We start from the raw sequence: 26053 nt of genomic DNA on the forward strand, positions 1-26053 counted from the left end.
TGCAAAATCCGCATTCCCTCCCCGCTCCAGGGGAAGGATACTGTAAAATCTCCATTCCCACCCCACTCCAGGGGAAGGATACTGTAAAATCCCCATTCCCTCCTCACGCCAGAGGAAGGATACTGTAAAATCTCCATTCCCTCCCCACTCCATAGGAAGGATACTGTAAAATCTCCATTCCCTCCTCACTCCATAGGAAGGATACTGTAAAATCTCCATTCCCACCCACCCTACTCCAGGGGAAGGATACTGTAAAATCTCCATTCCCACCCACCCCACTCCAGGGGAAGGATGCTGTAAAATCTCCATTTTCACCCCACTCCAGGGGAAGGATACTGTAAAATCTCCATTTTCACCCCACTCCAGGGGAAGGATACTGTAAAATCCCCATTTTCACCCCACTCCAGGGGAAGGATACTGTAAAATCCCCATTTTCACCCACCCCACTCCAGGGGAAGGATACTGTAAAAACCCCATTCCCTCCCCACTCCAGAGGAAGGATACTGTAAAATGTCCATTTTCACCCCACTCCAGGGGAAGGATACTGTAAAATCCCCATTTTCACCCACCCCACTCCAGGGGAAGGATACTGTAAAATCTCCATTCCCTCCCCACTCCAGAGGAAGGATACTGTAAAATCTCCATTCCCTCCCCACTCCATAGGAAGGATACTGTAAAATCTCCATTCCCTCCTCACTCCATAGGAAGGATACTGTAAAATCTCCATTCCCACCCACCCTACTCCAGGGGAAGGATACTGTAAAATCTCCATTCCCACCCACCCCACTCCAGGGGAAGGATGCTGTAAAATCTCCATTTTCACCCCACTCCAGGGGAAGGATACTGTAAAATCTCCATTTTCACCCCACTCCAGGGGAAGGATACTGTAAAATCCCCATTTTCACCCCACTCCAGGGGAAGGATACTGTAAAATCCCCATTTTCACCCACCCCACTCCAGGGGAAGGATACTGTAAAAACCCCATTCCCTCCCCACTCCAGAGGAAGGATACTGTAAAATGTCCATTTTCACCCCACTCCAGGGGAAGGATACTGTAAAATCCCCATTTTCACCCACCCCACTCCAGGGGAAGGATACTGTAAAATCTCCATTCCCTCCCCACTCCAGAGGAAGGATACTGTAAAATCTCCATTCCCTCCCCACTCCAGAGGAAGGATACTGTAAAATCTCCATTTTCACCCCACTCCAGGGGAAGGATACTGTAAAATCCCCATTTTCACCCACCCCACTCCAGGGGAAGGATACTGTAAAATCTCCATTTTCACCCACCCCACTCCAGGGGAAGGATACTGTAAAAACCCCATTCCCTCCCCACTCCAGAGGAAGGATACTGTAAAATCTCCATTTTCACCCCACTCCAGGGGAAGGATACTGTAAAATCCCCATTTTCACCCACCCCACTCCAGGGGAAGGATACTGTAAAATCCCCATTTTCACCCACCCCACTCCAGGGGAAGGATACTGTAAAATCTCCATTCCCACCCACCCCACCCCAGGGGAAGGATACTGTAAAATCTCCATTTCCACCCCACTCCAGGGGAAGGATACTGTAAAATCTCCATTCCCTCCCCACTCCAGGGGAAGGATACTGTAAAATCTCCATTCCAACCCAGCCCACTCCAGGGGAAGGATACTGTAAAATCCCCATTCCCTCCCCACTCCAGAGGAAGGATACTGTAAAATTCCCATTTCCACCCCACTCCAGGGGAAGGATACTGTAAAATTCCCATTTCCTCCCTATCAGCTGGGACTTGGAAAGCAGAGAATAGATGGAGGCGGGGCCATCAGAATTTTTACTACCGGTTCTCCGAACTGCTCAAAATTTCCACTACCGGTTCTCCAGAACTGGTCAGAACCTGCTGAAATCCGCCTCTGGACTAGGGGTGACATGATAGCATTGTTCTAGTATCTCAGGGGCTGCCACAAAGAAGAGGTAGTCAAGCCATTCCCCAAAGCCCCTGAAGGCAGGACAAGAAGCAACTGATGGAAACTAATCAAGGGGAGAATCCAATCTACAAATTAGGAGAGATTTCCTGACAATAAGAAGAGTCAACTAGTGAAACGACTTGCCCCTAGAACAGTGTTTCCCAACCTTTTTTTGGCCATGCCCCACCTAAGCATCTTAAAAATCCTGATGCGCCCCCCCCCACCGTGACATATATTTCTTACTATTCAAAAAGTGATTCCTACTCACATGGAGGAAGCCTAAAAGGCCATTAATTTGGTTTCAACAAGGTTCCAATTGCCCCCATTAAAAATCATATTGCCCCCCTTTGGGGGGTGGGCCCCATGTTGGGTACCACTGCTCTAGACATTGTGGGTGCTCCATCACTGGCGGGTTTTTAAGAAGAGATTGGATAGCCACTTGTCTGGAACTGTACAGGTAGTCCTCGATTTACAACATTGCTTAGCGACCGTTCAAAATTACAACAGCACGGGAAAAAAGTGACGTACAAACATTTTTGAAACTTACCTGGAAACCTGGAAACACAACCTGTAATATATAAGCCATCTCACCACTCTGAGTCCTCATGGGAATTCGTTTCTGTGGACTTCAACTCCCAGAATTCCCAGTCTTCAACAACCATGCTGGCTAGGGAATTCTGGGAATTGAAGTCCACGCTTCTTTTAAATTCCAAGGTTGTGAAACGAGTGCCAAGTCGTTGCAACACCCATTTTGTGCGCCGAGTAGCACAAAACGTTCTGATCTAAATCTTTCTTCAGAGCTGAAGCTCAGAGTGAGAAACAGCCAGTCCGTGAAGGAGCTGGGCAGCATCTCAGCCAAGCAGAATAATGATGATTTTCCATAATTTGAAAACACGGAAATAGCCAGTCCCTGTTCAAAAACTGGGAGAGATCAGAACGTTTTGTGCTACACAATTAACAAAAATGGGTGTTGCAAGATCTTGGCGAGGCAACAGGGACAAATCTCTTGTGTGAGGATCTGAGTTTGCCAAAGGTTGGGTCTGAATTTTGTTTCCACAGAGCTACAGCAAGATATCTCAGAAGACTAGTTAAGAAATTAGACTGGACACCAAAAAGATGTTTCCTGTTATCTAAGCATTGCCTTGACTATGCCTTAGCCTCCTAAGAAATTAGAAAAAAACCTTTGAGGTGATTTATTTATTTATTTATTTATTTTTTAATTTGATTTATATGCCGCCCTTCTCCGAAGACTCAGGGCGGTTTACAATGTGCTCAGCAATAGCCTTCATCCTTTTTGTATATTTATACAAAGTCAGCTTATTGCCCCCACAAACTGGGTCCTCATTTCACCTACCTTAGAAAGGATGGAAGGCTGAGTCAACCTTGAGCCTTGGCGAGATTTAAGGCTGTGATTTTTATTTTTATTTTATTTTATTTATTTTATTAGTCATATTTCTATGCCGCCCACTCTCCGGGGACTCTGGGCGGCTTACACCAAAGACAGTATACTAAATAGCATATTGCCCCCTAACAATCTGGGTCCTCATTTTACCCACCTCGGAAGGATGGAAGGCTGAGTCAACCTTGAGCCGGTGAGATTTGATCCGCTGATCTGCTGAACTAGCAGTCAGCTGAAGTAGCTGCAGTACTGCACCCTAACCACTGCGCCACCTCGGCTCTTTTTAAGGTTGTTTTGTTCACACAATACAACCTTGTGAACTGAACCATGATTTACTGAATTAGCCCTGTTGCTAATGAATTCTGGGTTTCTCAAGTAATCTAGTTGAAACGGAGCAGAGCCAACGCCATGCTAGAATGGCATTTGACAAAGTAGACCACAACCAACTACTTGATAAGATAGTCCTCTTCCCAGAATTCCTCTCTGAGCTCCATCCAGGGAATGCTGGGACCTCTTCCTGTTTCAGGGCCAGTTGAGCGGTGGTCTTCCCTCTTTGAATGGTATTCCCAAGAGCAGCTTTTCTCAATCTCTGTAACTTTTAAGATGCATGGACTATGCTGCTAGCTGAGGAATTCTGGGACTTGAAGTCCACAGATCTTCAAACTGCCAAGGTTGAGGAACACTGATCCAGAATAGGTGAGGTCTTAGTAACCGAGTCTCATCCCACGTTCACTTTTCAGACTTAAAGTGAAAAACCAACTTTTTTTCTAACTTTGTCTATTTTTTGCTTGGTCTCCTGAAGATTTGTTTTAAACATATACATTATGTTTATTAATCTTGATTCTGTACTTTCCTATTAGCTCAGGGGTGTCAAACTCAATTTCAATTTGTCTGGGCCTTGAGTTTGACACCTCTGTATTAGCCCTATTGTCTCATTTTTGAACTGGGAAGAGTTGAAGAACTGTGTACGTTCAGTCAGTACAAAAAAGCTTTCAAGATCAAATTTTGGTCGGTCACTGGGACCAGAGATTTATTCTTCTGAGCTTTTGGACTCACGCTGGAGCCGACCTTCAAGGAATTTCTCGGTACTTAAATATGAGCTTTGGACTGTTCTATGAATTGTGTCTATGTGGTGCCTTCCTAGAGAGAGAAATTCCCTGAAGATGGGTTCCAGGCATGAGTCCAAAAGCTCAGAATAAAATCTCTGGTCCTAGTGATTGACCAAAATTTGATCTCACATCATTATCCTGGGACATGTACATTTCGCCTTTGTGATCATAAGTTGAGAACTACCTGTACAGGCATTCCATACAGGTAGTTTTCAACTTATGTGTACGCAACTTACATATTGTGAAGGGTGGCCGAGTTGACATTTCGTCATGAAAAGGCCTTCACTTTTGTTTATTATTTATTAATTTTTTATGCCACCCATTTCCCTTACAAGATGACTCTGGGTGGCTTCATTGTACGTTTCTTTCGCCTTCTGGAAGGGTGTGAAAGACAAAATAATTCACGCTTGCTTATACGGTGGCCCTGAACATACAGCAAACTGAAAACTAAGGAGTGATTTTTTTTTCACCTCAGGGAAAAAAAATCAGAAAATGCAGTGAACCGCAGCATTATTTGTATTATCATTCTTAATGGAGGGATCTGGCACATTTCCAAATGGAAGCAGCTGCAAGTGCGGAGACTGCAAAACATTGGGAATCCATGAGGAATCTCGCCCAGTGAGAAAAGATTTGGGAGAATCCCACACACAGCATGAATTAACAAACTAAGGGCTGAAACCAACGGTCTTTTACTCCAGTACATGGTACCATACTTCTTTATTTAATACAGAAATATGAGATGCACTGGTACAGTCCACCAACTTTCCAAGCAAAATTTCAGAAGGAGAGCTTGAAGTATTCCTGCACTGACTTCGTAGGGAACTCTTTCTGAGCAACATGGAGGTTGGTTCTTGGGATAAAGTGTAAAGCTGTTTGTACTATTGTAATAGTAAGAGTATAAAGCTATCACAACATAACTTTTACACCAGTTTCTCAGGCAACTTTAAGATGTATCAACTTCATCTCCCAGAATTCCCCAGACAGCACTGCTGTCTGGGGAATTCTGGGAGTTGAAGTCCACACATCTTCAAATTGCTAAGTTTCAGAAACAAAGATTTACAGTAATCCACTTAAAACTATCCAAAAAATTCCCATTAGCAATATTGTTTCATTTACAGTTTTCAACGAAACCTAAGCCATTACAGGTTCCCAATTTCTTCTTTATATTTTGGCTCATAAAATCATAGTGCGTGTTAAATTGTGGTTGTTTTATATTTTAACTTAAAGCATTAAATTATAATTCTTTTTACGCAAGTGTAAGGACTTATGCTTATTTGTATTGTTAATACCTGATACCTGACGTGTTTATATATTTCATACATTTGTATTGTTTTCTGCGCAGGTTGGCAAACCTGTAAATCATGAAATCGAACAATTACAAATTCTATTTTATATTATAAATCTCTTAACAGATATAAATATATATTTTTTAAATATAAGAGGAACAAGCCTACTATAGCCAGAACTCTTACATTAAGGATTCATTATGAATTTCTCTTTTTCCACCTCAAAGAGGAAGAGTTAAAATAGAATCCATGCTAAAATCTGAAATGTAGAGAGATTTAATTAAGGACTTCCTAAAGCTTAAATCTTAATAAGTATTGTACAGAAAAATTAAAATAAGTAACTTAATGAAAAGGTGCGAAAATTAGCTGGTTCGTGTATGAAAAAATGCAGATGTTCTAAGAATATTTTTCTAGTAAAAAGGATAATTAGAGCAAGTTAGGAAAAGATTTCCAATTGTTTTAGATTAAATCTACTAAGCTTCAAACAAAGTTATATGATTCTGACTTTCTTCACTTAATTTTTCCGAATGTTAACATTTTGGAACCCTCCTTTAATGAGAAACATAAACTTTCAATTTTAAAATGTTTGTAACATTTAAAAAGATATTTACTTTGCTACAGCCAATCCATTTACCCAGTCTGAAGGGTTATTTTGTTTTAGTAAAACATTATGCTTCAGAATTATTTTCATGTTCCATTTTGATTCTTAAGACCTTCCCAAGTTTTAGGTAAGGCTTGAAAGCCAAACACGGGAATGCATGAAGTTATCTTGAAGACGACAAAACGCGATGACTACATTTATGACACCCAGTTCTGAATACTGTCTGGAAATCTCAATGAGAGAAGACAATGAAGGAGAATGGAAATCAAAGAAATGATTTGGCATTTCAGTCTGATGAGTAATTTAATTTGGATAATTGTTTCTGACTGAAGATATATAAGAAAGGCATCTCAGAAGGTGCTAGAAGGTGCCTGAGAAATTGGAGACGTCTGTTTTAGGTGTTAAGTTCGGCACTATTTCCCTAATATTCTCAATTTTTCTTTACGCTTTTGAACTCTGCCGTAAGGAAGCTTCTTAAAACAGATGGGAGCTTTTGCCTCAACTGAATAGAAGACTCTTGATCTGTCCATTGGAGTAGCAGATGGGATTTGTTATCCCCGTTTGCCCAGAATATGGGCAACAGGAGGTGGTTAGGATTTGGTATGCTTCTACTGTGTTTGCCACTGGATGGTCAACATGACTTCATTTCTGGCACTGTAACGGATTCATTCCTAATGGTTTAACCTTTTTTGTATGGTTTATTTCATTGTTTTTTTTAAGTTTTGCTGACATGCGTGTCAATTATTTCAGTTTTCTGGGTAGGATGGATTTAATCAATGAATTAAAATGGGTTACGCTACCACCAATCAGCACTGGCCCCCTACAGATGCTCACAGGACCAACTGTATATCAAAGGAAGGAAGAAAATTGGCTCTAATTCATTCATCGGAGCTCAAGTTCATACTGGCAGAGGGTCCTGAGGTTTGAAGCATCCCCAAGGCCTCCTCCCTGCAGGCCTGATACAGGGAGGGCACAATCTGCCGGCTGAAGGTGGTACCGGATGGGATTTTATAGTTGGGGGCAAGCAACTTCAGCAGGTGCTGGAAACCTGCCTCTTCCACCATGCTGAAGGGCTGGTCGTCCAGAGCCATCATCTGGGCAATAGCACGGGTCACTTCCGATGGCTTTGGACCAGGCTGCCTTTTACCGGGTGACTTCTGCTTCGTCCAGCACTGGGGCAAAGCACTTGGCATCAGAACAGGTCCGTTCGACTTACTGCTAGTTGGCAACATGGCTTGCGTTGTGGCGATGGCAGCCAGAACGATGTTGCCGTGATGCCTCTGCAGATGTTTCAGCAACCCAGATGTTGAAAAATGTTTTGAGTTCTTGCCGCGGCTAACCCGTCTCTTGCAGTGCGTGCAGATGCCATAGCAGGGGTCCTCCGAATCCAACTCAAAGTGGTCCCACACCACGCTATGCTCAGGACCGCTCCGGGGTTTCTTTGTGGGAGGTGGGTGGCTTGGGAAGACTTCCGGGATCTCATGACCAACCTCTCTAGGAAAGGGGGAGGAATTCGGAAGGGACATTCTCTGGTATCTCTTCCAATGAACTTCTCCCAGCTCAAAAGAGTCCTTTCCTGCCCCAATGGGCGATCCATCCTGAGTCTCTCGTGATTCAGATCGTCCTTCCAGCCTCTCATGTTTGACGGGCACCTGGTCGTAGCCGATCTGTGGCCCCATCCTGGAGTTATCCTCTGTTTCAGCTTCTCCACACTGAGGAATCTCCACCTTGATGTAATTTCCTATTTCGTCCCCTAAGGAAAGAAAGAGGTAATCATTTTTCACAGGAAGTAACAAACCTATTAACCCAAAGGTGATTTTTGCAAGAGGCAACTGGACATTCTTGTTTTTCTTTGAAGATATTTCACTTCTCATGCAAGTCCAGTTGCCTCTTGAAAAAAAGCATCTTTGGGACAACCATGACTTGGAGAATCTCCATGGACATAAACCTATTAACATGTTGTGGCCCGCCGGCGGCCAGCAGAGCTGGCAGCAGTCGGACAGTGAGGAGGTTGGGGAGGAACTTGGGCTGGGGAAGGCTCGGATGAGGGAGTTAGACAGTAGCAAGGCAGAGGAACAGCTGGAGCCCATTCCTAGTGTGTGCATGCACAGAGCTGCCAGAAGACAAGAACAACTAAGAAAGCAGGGTCGACGGGAGTAAAGCCACACCTTGGAGGTGATTGGCCCCTCCCATAGGAAACAAAAGAGAAACAAATGGGGAATGGGCTTTTGCAGGAAACCGTTCGTTCGTTTCAAGAGTGGAAAGTTCTGTTCGTGACTGTAAGAGACTCTGTGCCAAGTTTTGCCTTGCCCCGCGTTTGGAAACTAGTTATCTGGCAGCTTTCCAAGCAAGATAAGGCTTGTGTTGATAAATATTCCTCTGAAAGACTGTTTGCCAAGCCTTTGTGACTGTGAATGAAAGGAATTCACAATTGTGTAAATAAAAGGGGTTTTGCCAGGACCAAGACTCTGCTTCATCCTTTTTAAGGAAGCCTAGGTCAGAACATAACCCTTCTAGGTCAGGGATCCCCAACTCCTCATTTGTGGATCGGAACTGGGCTGCAGCATGCCAGAAACCAGGCCGTGCAAACCGGCAAAGCCCCACCCACAGGATGCAGGCAGCATGTGAAATCCTGTCCCGTCCAGTCCATAGAAAAACCTCTCTCCACGGAACTGGTCCCTGGTGCCCAAAAGGTTGGGGGCAGCTGTTCTAGGTGATTTCTCTCCCTGCCCTGTCCATCTTTCTCTTTCTCACACACACACATAATCTCAAGTTTAGTTTAGTTTAGTTTATTTGATTTGTATACCGCCCTACTCCCGAAGGACTCAGGGCGGTGAACAGCCAAACAATAAAATACATAAATACAAAAAATTTAAAAACCAGATAAAATCAAATTAAATCATTTTGGCCCGGACAGTTTAAAACACCCCAATAATTTAAAAACAAATTAAAATTTACATGTTAAAAGAGGGAGGAGATTAGGCCAAGCCCGCTTGATGGAATAAAAAGGTCTTCACAGCGCGGCGGAAGGTGCGCAGATCCGGGATCCTCCATATCTCTGGGGGGAGCTCATTCCAGATAGTAGGTGCCCCCACAGAGAAGGCTCTCCCCCTAGGGGCTGCCAGCCGACACTGTTTGGCTGATGGCACCCGGAGGAGTCCCTCTCTATGAGAGCGTACTGGCCGGTGGGAGGCTATTGGTGGTAGTAGGCGGTCCCGTAGATAACCAGGTCCTAAGCCAAGTCTTTTATGCAGACTACGTTTTAAAAACTGTAGGCCTCGGAGCGTTCCATTTTTATTTTGCTGTGGTCAGTTAATGAATTGGGGTTTGTTTTGTTTTTTAGAAACTCAGCAAGATGTTTCTTGAAATTACATGTGAGTTGCAAAGTTTCGCTCACATCTGAGGAAAAGAAAGGGGGACGCCGGAAAACAAGCAAAGAGGCAGAGGCGGAAATGGCCATCTCAATTTGTTAGATGAAGTTAGCACTTTTTGCTGGATGGGCACCTTGAGTTGGTGAGGGACTGGGTTGGGCGTCGTCTGTGGGGTTTTGTGTGTGAGGATGTATGTGTGTCTTTGAATCAGTGTTGACTTCTGGTGACTGCCTGGATAAGTCCCTGCAGTTTTCTTGGCAAGATTTCAGAAGTGGTTTGCCATTGGCTCCTCCTTCATAGGGCTCAGCGAGAATGACTGGCCCAGGTCACCCAGCTGGCTTCGTGCCTAAGGTGGGACTAGAACTCACAGTTCTAGTCATCTGGTTGCTAACCTGATGATTTCACAGCTACATCAAACTGGCTCTCACTGCGTTTCTTTTTTTCTTTCATTTTGTGAAACCGTATCAAGTTGTTTGGAGTGGGCCAGACTAGAAACTAAAGGAAAAGAACAGAAGGCGAAAAGAAGAACGATGGAAGAAGAGAGGAAGGAAAAAGAAATTGCTCTGTCTGTTCAGAATAGAATAGATAGAGTTGGAAGGGACCTTGGAGGTCTTCTAGTCCAACCCCCTGCTCAAGCAGGAAATCCTGTACCATTTCAGACAAATTGTTGTCCAATCTCTTCTTAAAAACTTCCAGTGTTGGACCATTCACAACTTCTTGGAGGAGATAAGTTGTTCCACTGATTAATTGTTCTAACTGTGAGGAAATTCCTCCTTAGTTCTAAGTTGCTTCTCTCCTTGATCAGTTTCCATCCATTATTCCTTGTCTAGCCTGCAGGTGCTTTGGAGAATAGCTTGACTCCCTCTTCTTTGTGGCAGCCTCTGAGATATTGGAACACAGCTATCCTGTCTCCCCTAGTCCTTCTTTTCATTAAACTAGACATACCCAATTCCAGCAACTTTTCTTTATATGTTTTAGCCTCCAGTCCCCTCATCATTTTTGTTGCTCTTCACTACACCCTTTCTAGAGTCTCAGCATCTTTTTTACATTGTGGAGACCAAATTTCTTCAAATGTCTCAACGGAAAATTTCCTTGTCTCTTCTCGAGACCCTCATTAACCCACATTAGGGGAAGATTAGGAATACAGCACTCTGTAGGAAGACATCTGGATTTTTTTTATTTTCTCCATCAAATGGCTCAATTCTCCTTGGTTTGGAGGCAGGAAAAGAGCTCTGAATGCCTCCGCAGCTCCCTGCCATGTCTCCCTCCGAGAAAGAAGAGCCTGGCACCAATAACGATTACTTGATGTACCGAGGCAAAAACAGCTCGATCTGAGAGACATATGGCACTCCTGCAATCGCCTCCTTTGCGCCAAGAACAATATGGCCTTTCCAAACAAGGACAGAGGAATCCACCCTGGGAAGAAAACTGGATGATCCTCTGGGCCGCCGAGGACTATTCAATGTCTCTGCCAACACTCCCCCTCAGCTCCTCAGTCAAGAATGTAACATCTGAAGGCATTTGGCAAATGATGCTGAGGTTCCCACCAAACTTCCATGAACCAGCTCTTGGCCAGACCAAATGCTCTACCGGATGACAGGAGCCAGCTGGTTGAGCCCGGGGAGAGGACAATGGAAATCCAGACACCCTTTGGATCATGTCCATATCTATTTGTGGAAGAAACTGCAAAGGGCAATGGCTCTTGCCCTCCGAGTTCCTCAACACTGGAGTTAGGAATACAGCGGAGAGGAAAAAATAGTGGGTGAAGGAACAGCCATTCTTGGACAGGAGAAACAGTGGAGCCTTCGGATCCAGACGTCCATTGACTATGCACAATAATCTCTCTATAGCCATGATGGTGAACCTATGGCACGCATGCCACAGGTGGCACGTGTAGCCGTATCAGTGGGCACGCCAGCTCAGCTCCAGCATGCATGCATGCCAGCTGATTTTTGGGCCTTCTGGGCCCACCAGAAGTAGGGAAACGGGCCCCTTGTGTAGGGGGGAGACCCGTTTTTCTTTCTCACCTGGCTCCAGATCCTCTCTATGCATCTGGGGAGGGCGAAAACAGCCTTCCCCACCCCCTCGGATGCCCTCCAGAGGCCTGAAACCACCCATTTCCCAACTTCCGGTTGGACTGGAAGTTATGTTTTTTGCTGTCCCCAGCCTCCAGAGACTCGTAGAGATCTGGAGCCAGGTGGGAAGGAAAAACAGGCCTACCAGGCCATCACATGCCAGGAGTGGGGAGTCGCACGTGCATGTGTGGGGCGGGGCACATAGAATTATGGGTGTGGGCACGCATGTGCATGAACATCCCCCCCTCCTGGCACGCGATGGCAAAAAGGTTAACCATCACTGCGTTATAGGATTCAAGGAGAAGCTCCAAGCCATCAATAATAAGAGAACTGTCAGGTGTGAAGGGCAGGGGTGAAATGCTCTGAAGTCTGCTACCGGTTTACTTCATGCATGCATGCACAGTGCGCGCCAAGCATGCGCTTTGCGCACATGCGCACCGCAGGCACTACCGTGCAGCGCTGAAAAATGAGGATTAAGAAGCCTTTTCTGAGTCTGCAAAGGCAAGTAGGACAGCATGGAGAAGGGGGGAACAGCTGTGCCGTGCGATTTAGATTCACTAGAAAGCAGGATTTCCTGCTTTTTAGCGAATATAAATCGCGCAGAACAGCTAATCGTCGGAAATACTTGTTCACCTGAAACAGTAACATTTTTTTTTACTACCGGTTCAAGCGAACCGGTCCGAACCAGTAGCATTTCACCCCGGTGAAGGGCCAGTAATTCTGATTACACCGACTTATTACTAATCATGCCTATGCATAGGAATCTACTCAACTAACAATTAGCACCAGCTTGGGGTTAGATAGGGTCAACAGAATTTAAGAGGGGTTGGATTTAGTCACTTGTGGCTACGTACAGACTCTAGGCTGATTCCTCTTTTGACTCCACCCAGCATTCTGCCACTCCTTCTCCTACAAGAACTGAGCTTTCCCATCATATGCATGAGGGAATGTCCAACTTTCTCCATTACTATACGAAGATTTGAGCACCAAAAGCTACATTTCCTGAACCCCTCTGTCCTCCAGAAACATTCTGAAAATCTGGAGGAGGCAGTGCCACTCTCTCAACTGGACGCTATTCCTCAAAGCACAAAAATCCCACCATAATAATAAGTGAAGGAGATATGGACGCCAAGGTAGACGTTCTCTCTCACGTCCACCACATGCCTCTTTTGGAGGTACAGGTAGAACTCAACTTACAACAGTTCATTTAGTGACCATTCAAAGTTAGGACAAAACTGAAAAAAATGACGTATGACCGTTTTCCCCAGTTACAACCATTACAACAGCCCCATGATCATGTGATCAAAATTCTGACTCTTGGTAACTGGTTCATATTTATCACCGTTTCAGTGTCCTGGGGTCATGTGATCTCCTTTTGTGACCTTCTGACAAGCAAAGTCAGTGGGGAAACCAGATTCACTTAACATCTGCATTACTAACTGCAGTGATTCACTTAACAGCTGAGGCAAGAAAGGTCGTAAAATGGGGCAAAACTCATTTCTCACTTAACAACAGAAATTTTGGGCTCAATTGGGGTCATAAATTGAGCACTATCTATATATCCCATAGCTTTCCTATTATCTTTCCATAAGATGATCAAGGCAGGATTATTTGAATGGGGCTTCAAAATTTAGGCACCAACTCGTTTGATTATTCTCCCAATTGGTACCTTTTTAAAAATTATTTATTACACCACTAGATTTATAATCTGCTTTATTTTGTACAACTCAAAGTGGCATACTAATGTTTCTGCCTCTTATTTTCCCAACACCAACCTTTTGATAAGAAGGTATGTTGCTTGCATCCTTATGATTTATATTGATATTGTTTCCTGATTGCTTATTTGTACCCTATGACTATCATTAAGTGTTGTACCTTAGGATTCTTGATGAACGTATCTTTTCTTTTATGTACACTGAGAGCATCTGCACCAAGACAAATTCCTTGTGTGTCCAATCACACTTGGCCAATAAAAAAAATTCTATTCTATTCTATTCTATTCTATTCTATTCTATTCTATTCTATTCTATTCTATTCTATTCTATTCTATTCTATTCTATTCTATTCTATTCCATTCCATTCCATTCCATTCCATTCCATTCTGAGAGTGAGTGAAAGTTACTCTGCTCACATTTTATATTCTTTTAAGCTGTGAAGAGTTTTACCAAACTGAACAGCAGAGAAATATGTAAATCAGACAGAAAAATTGGGATAGAATGGCAATCCACTTATGTGTCAGGTTTCATCCTGACCTGTAATAGAACAAGGAGGGTAGGCAGGCAAAATTCACTTTCTTGATAAGGTAGCAATACAAACATTAGAAAGGCAATTCGTATGAAGGAAGAAAACCAGCAATGGCAACCTGCAAGATTCGAGCCATCTGGCATCTTTTTCTCCCGTGTCAATTTAATGGACTGGGGGGGGGAGCATTTATTTTGGGTTGTGAAAACCAACCGACACCTCTCAATCTTCCTTCCTTCCCTTCCTTCTTTTTCCTTCCCTCTTCATTCTCCTTTCTTCTTCCTTCCCCTTTTTCCTTATTTTTCCTTCCTTGCTCTCTTCCCATCTTCCCTTCTTTTTGTCTTTCCTCTATCCCTTTCTCCTTTCCTGTCCCTTCTTGCATGCTCAAATGAAAAAGGGAAACACTTCTCCTTTTGTTTTGTTTTTAGTTTGTTTTGCTAGCCCTCTGACAGGGGAGGTTGCACTGAGCTCCATTTTTGCTGGCAGAGAGCTGCAGGAAGCTGTCATGGCTGAGAACTGAACCCGGGAGGACCGCATGCGGCCCCTTAAGTTCCATTTCTGCTGGCAGAGGCACCGCAGGCCGGTCCTTTGCTGTTTCCAGGCCGGCCCCATGGCCCAGATCTGGCCCGCAGGCCTTGAGTTGACCCCCCCTTCTATAAGAGATTAGTTTGGTCTCATCAGGGTCTCATCAGTTGTCAATGGGGTCACGATGGGTCGGACACGACTTCACAACTAGCAACAACATCAGGGCCTTTGCTTTTGATCTTGCCAGTTTTAATGTTCTCACTAGAAAGTAAACCCCAATTTTCTATTAACTCTTTCCATTCTAAAAATAGCAGCTTGGATGAACTCGTGTTTCTGGAGCCAGGAAGACAATTTCCTCACCCAAAATGTCCGTATTTGCGTCATCGTCCTCCTGCAGGACGTGCCACAGCATAGTCTGCTGGCCTGGCTGGGTAATGTTCTGCTTCACAATCTGCAAAGACCCTCCAGGTTCCTTGAGATCCTTGGATCCCTGCAAAGAGAGAGAGACCTTGATACTCCTTCAGTAAATTTTGTGGGAATAGTTTACTTTTCCTTGAGATCCACTCAGGGGTGGGCTTCTGGGGGTTCGGGAGAACCTCTAGCTAAGATTCTGTGCAGTTCGGAGTGGCTGGCCCTGCCCACCCCTCCCCGCCCCTCCCCTCCCAAGAGTCCCCAGGCGGCCCATTTTGGATGCAGATAAGTGCAGGGCGTGCGCTGGGGCTCAAGGAGGGTGTATAACGGGCCTACCGAGCCTCCAGAGAGAGGGCCCTGGAGCCTGGGGAGGCTGTTTTTGCCCTCCCGGAGGCTTGACGAAAGCCTCTGGAGCCTGGGGAGGGCAAAGACGCCCCCCCCCCGTGGTGCAGGAGGCCAACTAGGCCACGCCCACCATGGCCACGCCCACCCAGGAACCGGGCAGAGAACCCCTTGCTAAAATTTTTGAAGCCCACCCCTGGGTCCAGTGAACACCAAACAAAATTAACAACTCTTCTCCTATCAGATTCTATCGAAGAAACGGTGTTAAAGCAAAACTGCAGATTTCCTTAAAGCACATTGCCTTGCAATGTGGGCATCGCACACTGCCCAGAGGCTACTAGACGAGGACAAATCAGGCATTTCAAAGATCGCTTGGAGGTGGGAGACACTTATAATGTAATCTACCGGATTCCTGCATGGACTGCACTCTGACTATATAAGACAGTCGGGGAGGAAATTAACCACTAGATTGCAAGAACACAAGGGAGCCGTCAGACGAGGAGACCCAACTTCATTAGTAGCCTCACATTGCAATGAACAAGGAAAGTGCATTCAATTTTACAGCTACTAAGATTGTTGGCCGAGCAGGTACAAAAACAGCCAGGGAAATGATTGAAGCCTGGGAAATGGCCCCCTTGTCAGTCAACAGGAGTGCTGATTTACCACCAGCTTATCAAATACTTCGGAGCCTAGGGCCTGGCAGTATAAGGAAACAACAGCCAATCGCCAGCCATCAACACACCAATCAACCAATAGGAAGGCACCACATAAATACAACTCACAGAATAGTCCAAAGCAGGGGCTCCAACCTGGGCAACTTTAAGACTTGTGGACTTTGCTGGCTGAGGAATTCTGGGAGTTGAAGTCCACAAGTCTTAAAAGTTGCCAAGGTTGGAGACCCCTGGCCCAAAGCACATATTCCAGTAGAGAGGAGTTACCAGAGGATGGGCTCCAACACGAGTCTGAAAGCTCAGAATAAACTTCTGGTTTCGGTGACGGACCCAGATTGGATCTTACATATTGCTTCTCTTTAACCAGTAGACTTGATGAGCCATCCAAGTACACCCTAAACATAACTTGACCCATACCTCTTTCCCACCAGTCTGGCCCACTTCTTCTCCTTCAGGAGGAAATGGCAAAGGAGAGAGACTTGGGTATTTCGGTCCACTGCCTACAAAGAACATAAAAGATTTCAGTACGGAATTTCAAAATAGGAAATTTTGTCTCTCCTATTTCTAAGGAGGCGTTTTGTTAATACTCTTTTGCTGGGCCCTGTTGAGAAAGATTATGATCACAAAGATTCGGATCATAAAAGCATGCTTAGATTTTCTATTTCCAGGTAGTCCTCAGCTTATGACCACAACTGAGCCCAAAATTTATGTTGTTGAGTGCGAAATTTGTTAAGTGAATCACTGCAGTTGTTAAATTAGTAACACGGTTGTTAAGTGAATCTGGTTTCCCTATTGACTTTTCTTGTAAGAAGGTCGCAAAATAGGATCGCATGACTCTGGGACACTGCAACCACTCATAAATTTGAGTCAGTTGTCAAGCATCCAAATATGAATCACGTCACCATGGGGATGCTGCAACGGTCATAAGCATGAAAAATGGTCGTAAGTCACTTTTTTCAGGGCCGTTGTAACTTCGAACGGTCACTAAACAAACTGTTGTAAGTCGAGGACTACCTGTATTCATCAAATTTAGAAACCACCCATCTCCTTCAGAGATACAAAGATGGCTGTGATTAAGATATACCAAAAACCAAAGTTTTACATAGACGCAAGAATAGCATACAGTTCTTCCAGAACTCCGTTATAGCTTTCCTGATCCTTGACCATCAAGCTACGTTTCCCAAATTATCTCCTCCACAAGGCTAATGCCATGCCAAGCCAAGCCAAGCCAAGCCAAGCCAAGCCAAGCCAAGCCAAGCCAAGCCAAGCCAAGCCAAGCCAAACCCCCCAGAAGGAAACGTAGAAGAAAATTTAAATATTCCATGAATTCTTACCCAGCAAATTGGCCTCCACATTTGGATCAGTTTCACCGTAGACAGGTCCCTTCGTGGCATTCAGAGGCTCTTTCTCTGCAACTACCGGTAGGAAATCCACAGGTTTTTCCTTTAAACGCCCCTGTAGCAGGGAAATATAATCTCAAAATGAGAGGAAAAGGCTTGGCAGATAAATTTTTTCTGATTTTTCTACCAAAAGCCCCCAGCAGTTCTTTGTTTTCTTGAAGTTCTTCCAAAATCAGTTAGCGAAACTCAGTAGAGAGGCCAACCCCGGCATTAACACATTTCTTAGAAATGTTTCCTGTGATCTGCAGCACACTCACCATCTCTGCATATAAATTTAATAAATAAATAAAAAATGTTGCCCTTGGCCTGGAGTTATACACAGTACCGGTAATAACTGAAAATGTGGTTTAAGGTAAACGATCTCAGCCACTTTGCTTTGGAAGATTATAATCGTAGCAGGTTGTTTGGAACCAGTGAATTAGACCTGTTCAACAAACCAGTTACGCAACTGACAAAAGCTACACTTAACCATTTGGACCCACCAGCTCTGCTCAAAATTCAAAGGGACAGCCTGAAGAGGTTTAAGTCAACACATTCTTTCAAAGCATTTAATACACTGAAAAAGTCTAGAGAGAAAATGATTGAAGACTTACAGTTTAAAAATGGCTGCTAAGAATATATTTAATAAAGGTCACCGTTATATAGGCTGCCTTGGGAAGAAATGGCATTAGCTGGCTCTTTTCGTCACGAATTGGGGAAACGTGTAAAAGAACACGATATTTTTACTTCATTATCAGTTTGTCTGATGCATCAAATGGCACAGTAATTTCAGGTGTTTGTATGTTAGGATTTTTAAAAAGCAGCAAAAAATTAAAAAATACAGGAAAGAAAAATCAAAGAACAATACAGCTAGTCCTCAACTTACAGTAGCTCGTTTATTGATTGTTTGAAGTTACAACGGCACTGAAAAAGTGACTTGTAACTGTTTTTCACACTGACGACTGTTACAGCATCCTCACAGTCATGTGTTTAAAATTTGGATGCTTGGCAACTGATTCATATTTTTGATGAGTGCAGTGTCCCGGGGTCATGTGATCCCTTTTGGCCCCATTTTGACAAGCAAAGTCAATGGGGAAGCGGATCTATTGAACAACCGGGTTACTAATTTAACAATTGCAGCGATATTTTTCGAAGTCTTTTAGAATAACAGAGTTGGAAGGGACCTTGGAGGTCTTCTAGTCCAACCCCCTGCTTAGGCAGGAAACCCTACACCACTTCAGACAAATGGTTATCCAACATCATCTTAAAAACTTCCAGTGTTGGAGCATTCACAACTTCTGCAGGCAAGTTATTCCCCTTATTAATTGTTCTAACTGTCAGGAAATTTCTCCTGAGTTCTAAGTTGCTTCTCTCCTTGATTAGCTTCCACCCTTTGCTTCTTCCTCAGGTGCTTTGGAGAATAGCTTGACTCCCTCTTCTTTGTGGCAACCCCTCAGATATTGGAAGACTGCTATCATGTCTCCCCTAATCCTTCTTTTCATTAAACTAGACATACCCAGTTCCTGCAACCGTTCTTCATATGTTTTAGCCTCCAGTCCCCTCATCATCTTTGTTGCTCTTCTCTGAACTCTTTCTAGAGTCTCAATATCTTTTTTACATCATGGCAACCGAAACTGAATGCAGTAATTACTTAACCACCATGGCAAGAAAGGTTGTAAAATGGGACAATTTAACAACTGTCTCACTTAGCAATAGAAATTTTGGGCTCAATTGTGGTCATAAGCCGAGGACTACCTATACAATCAACCTATTTGGGGAAAGATAGCATCTTTATCTCAGTATTAAAAAAACTGAAAAAACTAATATAGAACTGAAGGAATGACATCCCTTCACTGAACCACTGTCTGCTTTGTGAAACAGCATCTTTCTAGAGTAGTTTTTTTTCCTAACTTGGCAGCTTTAGGTCAGGTGGACTTCAACTCCCAGACTTCCCCAGCTGGCCTTGGCAACATTTCCGGGAGTTGAAGCCCACACGTCTTAAAGCTGCCAAGGTTGAGTAACACTGCTCAGATGGCCCTGCTAGTAGCTTGAAGGACCAGGCTGTTCCCACCCGCCTCCGGTGTTGGGGCCATGGAGCAAACTCTGCTGGTTAATTGTTTTTGGGTTTTTTCCCCCTATAATTGGAATGATTTCTTTGACCTCAGACATGTGGATTGTTGATTTTTCTTGTGGTTGGTTTTAATCCTTGTACACAGCCTGGAGTCATTGCTGCTAGATGGGGAGCCACATGAATCATTTAAATGAAACAAATCACTGCCTCTTACCCCAAGGCATGCTAAAAGAACTACGTTTTAACGTTTTGCCAAGGCTCAGCAGGATCGGGACTCTCTGGACCAGACAAAGAATGCTGTTGCGTAGGGCTGACCCAGATACAAGGGGAACACATTTGTGAAGTCTCATCAAATGTCAATCCTTTACTGCTGAGATCTAGAGCATTTAAACTCTACCAGATCTAAACCTTGGGCAGAAATTAAAGGTGCAAAGCATTCCAGTAAGTAATCAGCTCTTTGTAACAATTAACAGTTTAAATATAAAAAGACAATTTACTACTGCTAATAGTAACCATGTGGTTGCATAGTTGAATATTATTATATTTATCTCTTTTTAATATGCAGCTCAAGTCTGTATACATACCTAATATTCCTGCCTCCTATTTTCCCCACAACAAAAACCTTGTGAGGTTGGGAGGGCTACGTGACAGTGACTGGCCTAAAGTCACCCTGTCCCTTTCACATACTAAAAGCAGGCCTAGAAATCAGGGTCTCTTGCCCCTAGACCAGCATCTGGTTCTCCAGACACTGTGAATAAATTCTAGTGGGCCATGAACTTAAAAAGAAAAGCTGCATTTCATCACTGTACATTGGTTTTCAATTAATAGCTGAGGGTGATTCAATACCAGCTCTGTGTGACCTGTTAGGAACTTGTGCCAGGTTGCTTCCAGGTCCAATTCAAGGTGCTGGTTATCACCTTTAAAGCCATTCAGGGCACAGGAAGAGGTTCTCTAAGGACCCCTCCCACCCAGGCAATCAGGGAGGGTGTGTTGCAAATCCTGTTGTGTAACGAATTTTGACTACCAGGATCTAGGAAGACGGTTTTCTCTGCAGTTTTCTCTGCTCTCTGGAATATCTAAACTTCAGAGAAGAGACGATACCCCATTTTTGGTATTCTGGAGAAGTGTTAAGAGCTGGCTCTGCCAATTAGTGGGGGGGGGGTTGTCTAAAAATGTTACACAATCCTGGGGATGGTCGGTGGCTTGAGAGCACTCCCCCTGCCTTATTAACCTTTGAGCTTTCTGAATTTTTCAACTCTTGATGGCCACTTTTCACTTGTAAATTTTAACCTTGCTTTTCATGTTGCTTTCAGTCATGTTTTATAATATTATCATTTATAAATTGGCCACTTAGATGAGATGGGCAGTGCAAAAATTTGATACTTGATTTGATTTTTATCCCACCTTTGTTACTTTACAAGTAAGTCAAGGTGGCGAATTTAAAGACAATTCCTTTCTCCTATTTTCTCCATAAAAACATCCCTGTGAAGTGGGTTGGGCTGAAAGAGTAACTGGCCCAAAAATCATCCAGCTGGCTTTTGTGCCTAAGACAGGAATCTCTTGGTTTCTAGGCCAGTGCCTTAATCACTACATCACACTGGCTAAATAAATAAACTTGAGGATCTGGATAGTAAAACCCACCTGAGATGTCCTGGCTTTGGCCTCCTGTTGACTCATCAAGAAGTCCTCCACCAGGGCCACCGCCTGGGAACACGACTCCGGCCTCCTGGCTTGGATCCAACTCCGAAGCTCCGGTGGGAGACTGGCCAAGAACTGCTCCAGGATCAGCAGCTCCAGGATCTGCTCCTTGGTGCGTCTCTCTGGCTTCAACCACTGGCGGCAAAGCTCCTGGAGTTGGCTGTGGATCCTCCGGGGATCCTCTACCACTTGGCAGCAGAATTGCCGAAAGTGCTGCCGCTGCCTCTCCGTTCTCATGGCTTCCCCTCGTAAGATGGCAGCCTTCACTTTCTCATAGTTTTCCTGGTCTCTGGCTTCCAGACCTCGGAAGGCCTCTTCCGCTTCTCCGCTCAGGGCCGGCAGGAGATGGGCCGCCCACTGGTCCCGAGGCCATCGGCAAGCTTTGGCCACTTGCTCAAAGGAGACCAGAAACTCCTTAGCGTCCTCCCAGGGAGAAGCCTCGGACGTCCCAGAGCTTCCCCGACCTGCTAAAATGGGCTGCAGAGATTTCAGGAACTGCTGCAGCTGGGCTTCCCAGCGCTCCTGCATCCCATGACAGGTCTCCCATCGGCAATGTTGTGACGCTCCCCATCCCAGGCGCTCCTTCTTATGCTGGCGATGAATTGCACCCGGGTTTTTTTCTTTTCCTTTTGGCTCCCGATCTGTCCCAGCAGCTCTTGGCTCATTCATTGCTTTCACAGCTGATCGTACCCTTCCAAATTCAGAATTAAGACTTTCACATCACATTATAGGTAAAAGGCCTAAAAAGGTTTTCAACAGTAACAGGAAATATTCATGACATTTTCTACTCAGATATTACAACCTTTTTTTAAAGATGTGAAGGCAGAAAAAGGGAATTCTTTTAAAAATAGGTTTAAAAAAAGCTTTTCAATCATACCATTCAATGGCTATTTTTGTGGGTCTCTTTATGGGTCCAAAAAAAAAGGGAGGCTGTTAAGACTCACCCTTGACTGAAAAAGTTCTGGGTCGAATCTTTGCACAACTGAGGCAGGAGTCTTCAATCAAACCATCTCTGCAAAAGCAAAGAACAAATATACAGGTAGTCCTCACCTTATGACCACAACTGAGCCCAAAATTTATGTTGCTAAGTGAGAAATTTGTTATTTCCATTTTTCCCCATTTATAACTTTGCCCGCCACATTTATTAAGTGAATCACTGTGGTTGTTAAATTAGTAACATGATTGTTAAGCGAATCTTTTTCCCTATTGATTTTGTTTAAGTCGGAAGATTGCAAAAAGTTGATCGCATGATCCCAGGGACACTGCCACCGTCATAAACGTTGAGTCAATTGTCGAGCATCTGAATGTAAATCGCACGACCGTGGGGGATGCTGCATCGGTCGTTAAGTGTGAAAAATGGGCATAGGTCACTTTTTCCAGTGCTGTTGTAACTTCAAATGGTCACTAAATGAATTGTTGTAAGTTGAGGACTACCTGTATTTACTGATGCTTTTATTTATTTGCTTATTTCAGTGGCCAAATCTGTGCCCATCTCACCCCAGGAATTCCAGGCACAGAAAATGCAGAAACAACATTCAATTTCATTCAGCCAGAGGTTGATCAATCCCCTCAGAGCTTTTTCCACTGGCCAACCTGGATATGGGGGCTCATAGAGAAGGACTGTCCCCCCCGCAGCCCCTTGCCAGGCAGGACCGGACTGGCCACCCCAAGGGAAAAGAGCTGCCTGTGGAACAGCTCCCTGTCCTGAGGCAGTTCAGGCACTATAAATAGTCCCTGACTTATGACAACAATCTTAAACAACAATTTTAAAATTCAGCCTAAATTATTTAATTTGTTTTAATTTATTTTAGTTTTTGTATTTCCTGTGTTTTATCTTCTGGCTGTTCACCGCCCTGAGTCCTTCGGGAGAAGGGCGGTATAGAAATTTAATAAAATAAATAAAAATAAATAAACAATCGAGCCCAACATTCCTGTTGCTAAGTGAGACCTTTGCTAAGTGAGTTTTGCCCCATTTTTACGACCTCTCTTGCCTCAATTTTTAAGGGATTCTCTGCAGTTGTTAAATTAGTAACACGCTTGTTAAGCAAATCTGGTTTTCCCCTTGATTTTGCTCGTCAGAAGGATGCACAAGGGGATCACGTGACCTCCGGGACATTGCACACAGTGAATTTTAACCCGTTTTACCACTTTCCTTGTCCCCGTTAAGTGAATCACCACAGTTGTTAAGTTAGTAACCTGCTTATTAAGTGAATATGGCTTCCCCATTGGCTTTGCTCGCCAGGAGGTCCCACAAGGACCTTTGGGACATAGCAACTGGTCATAAACGTGAAGCAGTTGGCAAGTGTCCGAATTTTGATCACGTGATCGTGGGCAATGCTGCAAAGGTTGGGAGTGCGAAAAATAGTCCCAAGTCCCTTTTTTCAATGTTAGCTTGGAAGGGTCACTAAATAAACGGTCATAAGCCGAGGTCGCACGGAGCAGCTCATAAGTCTCTTTTGTCAATGCTAGCTTTGGAAGGATCAGTAAATGAACGGTCCTAAGCCGAGGACTGCATGTAGCAGCAGCTCCTAAGTCTCTTTTGTCAATGCTAGCTTGGAAGGGACACTAAATGAACGGTTGTAAGTCGGAGACTGCATGTAGCAGCAGCTCCTTTTTTCAATGTTAACTTGGAGAGGTCAGTAAATGAACGGTCGTAAGCTGAGGACTGCATGTAGCAGCAGCTCATAGGTCCCTTTTTTTCAATGCTAGCTTTGGAAGGGTCAGTAAATGAACGGTCCTAAGCTGAGGACTCATGCAGCAGCAACTCCCAAGTCTCTTTTGTCAATGCTAGCTTTGGAAGGGTCAGTAGATGAACGGTTGTAAGCCAAGGACTGCATGTAGCAGCAGCTCCTAAGTCTCTTTTTTCAATGTTAACTTGGAGAGGACAGTAAATGAACAGTCGTAAGCTGAGGACTGCATGTAGCAGCAGCTCATAGATTCCTTTTTTTCAATGCTAGCTTTGGAAGGGTCAGTAAATGAACGGTCCTAAGCCGAGGACTGCATGTAGCAGCAGCTCCTAAATCACTTTTTCAATGTTAACTTGGAGAGGTCAGTAAATGATCAGTCGTAAGCCGAGGACTGCATGTAGCAGCAGCTCATAGGTCCCTTTGTTTCGATGCTAGCTTTGGAAGGGTCAGTAAATGAACGGTCCTAAGCCGAGGACTGCATGGAGCAGTCAAAGCCCCCGTAGGCGGGTCGGGACATCATCACCCTCCCCACCTCCCCCACACACACATCCGCCTCTGCCCCGAGAGCCGCAGCGAAGGCAAGCATCGCGGGTCTTCCCCCCCCCAACACCCAGTGACAGCTGCGCCGAGACTCCGGGGAAGCCCCCTCAGCCCAGGGACTGGAAGCGGCCCTCTTCCAAGGGGACTCCCCATCCGGCTTCCCGCCAGGCCTTTAGTCACCCTGAGGAGAAGCGAGGCGAAGGGGGTCCCGCCGCCACCTCCCCCCTTCCTCCTCCTCCTCCCCCCTCCTCCTCCTCCTCCCCGCGCGCGAGGCCGCCCAACGGCCATGGCCCACCTCCCCGCCCGCCAGCCACGCGCGTCACGTGACGCTCCTGCCGCGCGACCCCCCCCCTCCCCCGTACCGGAAACGCCTCGAGGCCTCGGGGACCCTCCGGCCTCAGAGGGAGGGAGGGAAGGAAGGAGGGAAGAGGCCTTTCCCGTCGCTGCTTCTTCTGGCCGCCGCCGCCGCTGCCGCTTCTGGCCGTGCGTGGCGGCTTTCCCGCGGCCTCCTCCTCCGCCTCTTTCGTCCCTGCGGGGGCCGGAGGGGCGGAGCGGCGACGAGGGAGGAGGAGGAGGAGGCCTCGCGCGGCCGCCGCCGCCGCCGCCTTCGTGGCGGCTCCGCCCTTGCCGAGGAGAAGCCGGGGAGGCCGCGCGGAGGGATGGGAGGCCACGCGGAAATCGCAGGGTCGGGGAAAGAGGCAGCTTTGTGCGGCGGCCGCTTTGAACCGGGCCTGACCCCTGCTTGCGTCTTTCGGCCCAAGGAGGGCTGGAGGCTAAATCATGCGATGGACGGTTGCAAGGACTGGGCACGGCTGGTCTAGTGAAGAGAAGGAGCAGGGGAGACATAGTAACAGTCTTCCAGTATTTGAGGGGCTGCCACAGAGAGGAAGAGGGTCAAGCTATTTTCCAAAGCACCTGAAGGCCAGACAAGGAATAATAGTAATAATAATAGTAATAATAATAGTAATAGTAATAATAGTAATAGTAATAATAATAGTAATAACAACAAAACAACAATAATAATAACTATTACTATTATTACTATTATTATTAATAGTATAATAACTATTATACTAATCTCGAATCTCACTAATCTTTAGTGAGATTCACAGCCTTTGAGGCTGGTTAATAGCTCAGCAGCTCCAGTCCTAACCAAGGACCTAGGAACTGTTAAGGTATCGTCGGAGGATGTAAACTGTTCCGAGTAAGGTGGTTTTTTGTACAGTCAAAATGTTCAAGTCCGGCAAATTTAGAATTTCTAAATAGCAGGGTAGCCCTTTGGGTATTGCTCCAAGGGCTCCAGTTACAATCGGGACAACACACGATTTCTTTTTCCACAGTCGCTCAATTTCAATTTGCAAGTCCTGGTACTTTGTGATTTTTTCTTGCTGCTTATCTTCAATCCGTGCATCACCAGGTATTGCAATGTCAATGAACCATACTTTTTTTCTTTTCAACTATTGTTATGTCAGGTGTGTTGTGGACCAAGTGCCTGTCAGTCTGAATCCTAAAGTCCCACAAGATCTTGAGTTTGTCATTCTCTAAAACTTTCTCAACCTGATGTTCCCAGTGGTTTTTGCTGTACTCAAATCCAAACTTCTGGCACAATTTCCAGTGAACGATGATGATGATTAATATTAATATTTCTATGCCGCCCACTCTCCAAGGACTCTGGGCGGCTTACACCAAAGACAGTATAC

At 45.0% G+C, this 26053-nt stretch overlaps 1 protein-coding gene across 5 annotated transcripts; it reads right to left on the reverse strand.

Annotated features, from left to right (window-relative positions):
• Positions 1-5139: 5139 nt before the first annotated feature.
• LOC117662642 (uncharacterized) lies at positions 5140-25093 on the reverse strand. 5 transcript variants are annotated; one of them, XM_087884271.1, is made up of 7 exons: positions 24716-25093; positions 22071-22138; positions 21070-21817; positions 17313-17433; positions 16396-16478; positions 14915-15044; positions 5140-8095 (listed from the first exon to the last, which is right to left on the reverse strand). In XM_087884271.1, the coding sequence occupies exons 3-7, from the start codon at positions 21793-21795 to the stop codon at positions 7221-7223; spliced, it is 1935 nt and encodes a 644-aa protein (XP_087740397.1). In that variant the 5' UTR covers positions 21796-21817; positions 22071-22138; positions 24716-25093; the 3' UTR covers positions 5140-7220. The 5 variants fall into 5 exon arrangements, with proteins under 5 accessions (XP_087740397.1, XP_087740400.1, XP_087740398.1 ...); XM_087884274.1 differs by having other exon boundaries at positions 21070-21866; positions 24716-24977; XM_087884272.1 differs by lacking the exon at positions 24716-25093 and adding an exon at positions 24649-24703.
• Between the last annotated feature and the right edge of the window lie 960 nt (positions 25094-26053).

The sequence above is a fragment of the Pantherophis guttatus genome, chromosome 2 (assembly GCF_059756535.1).
Source record: "Pantherophis guttatus breed Tessera chromosome 2, ASM5975653v1, whole genome shotgun sequence".
Classification (NCBI taxonomy): Eukaryota; Metazoa; Chordata; class Lepidosauria; order Squamata; family Colubridae; genus Pantherophis; species Pantherophis guttatus.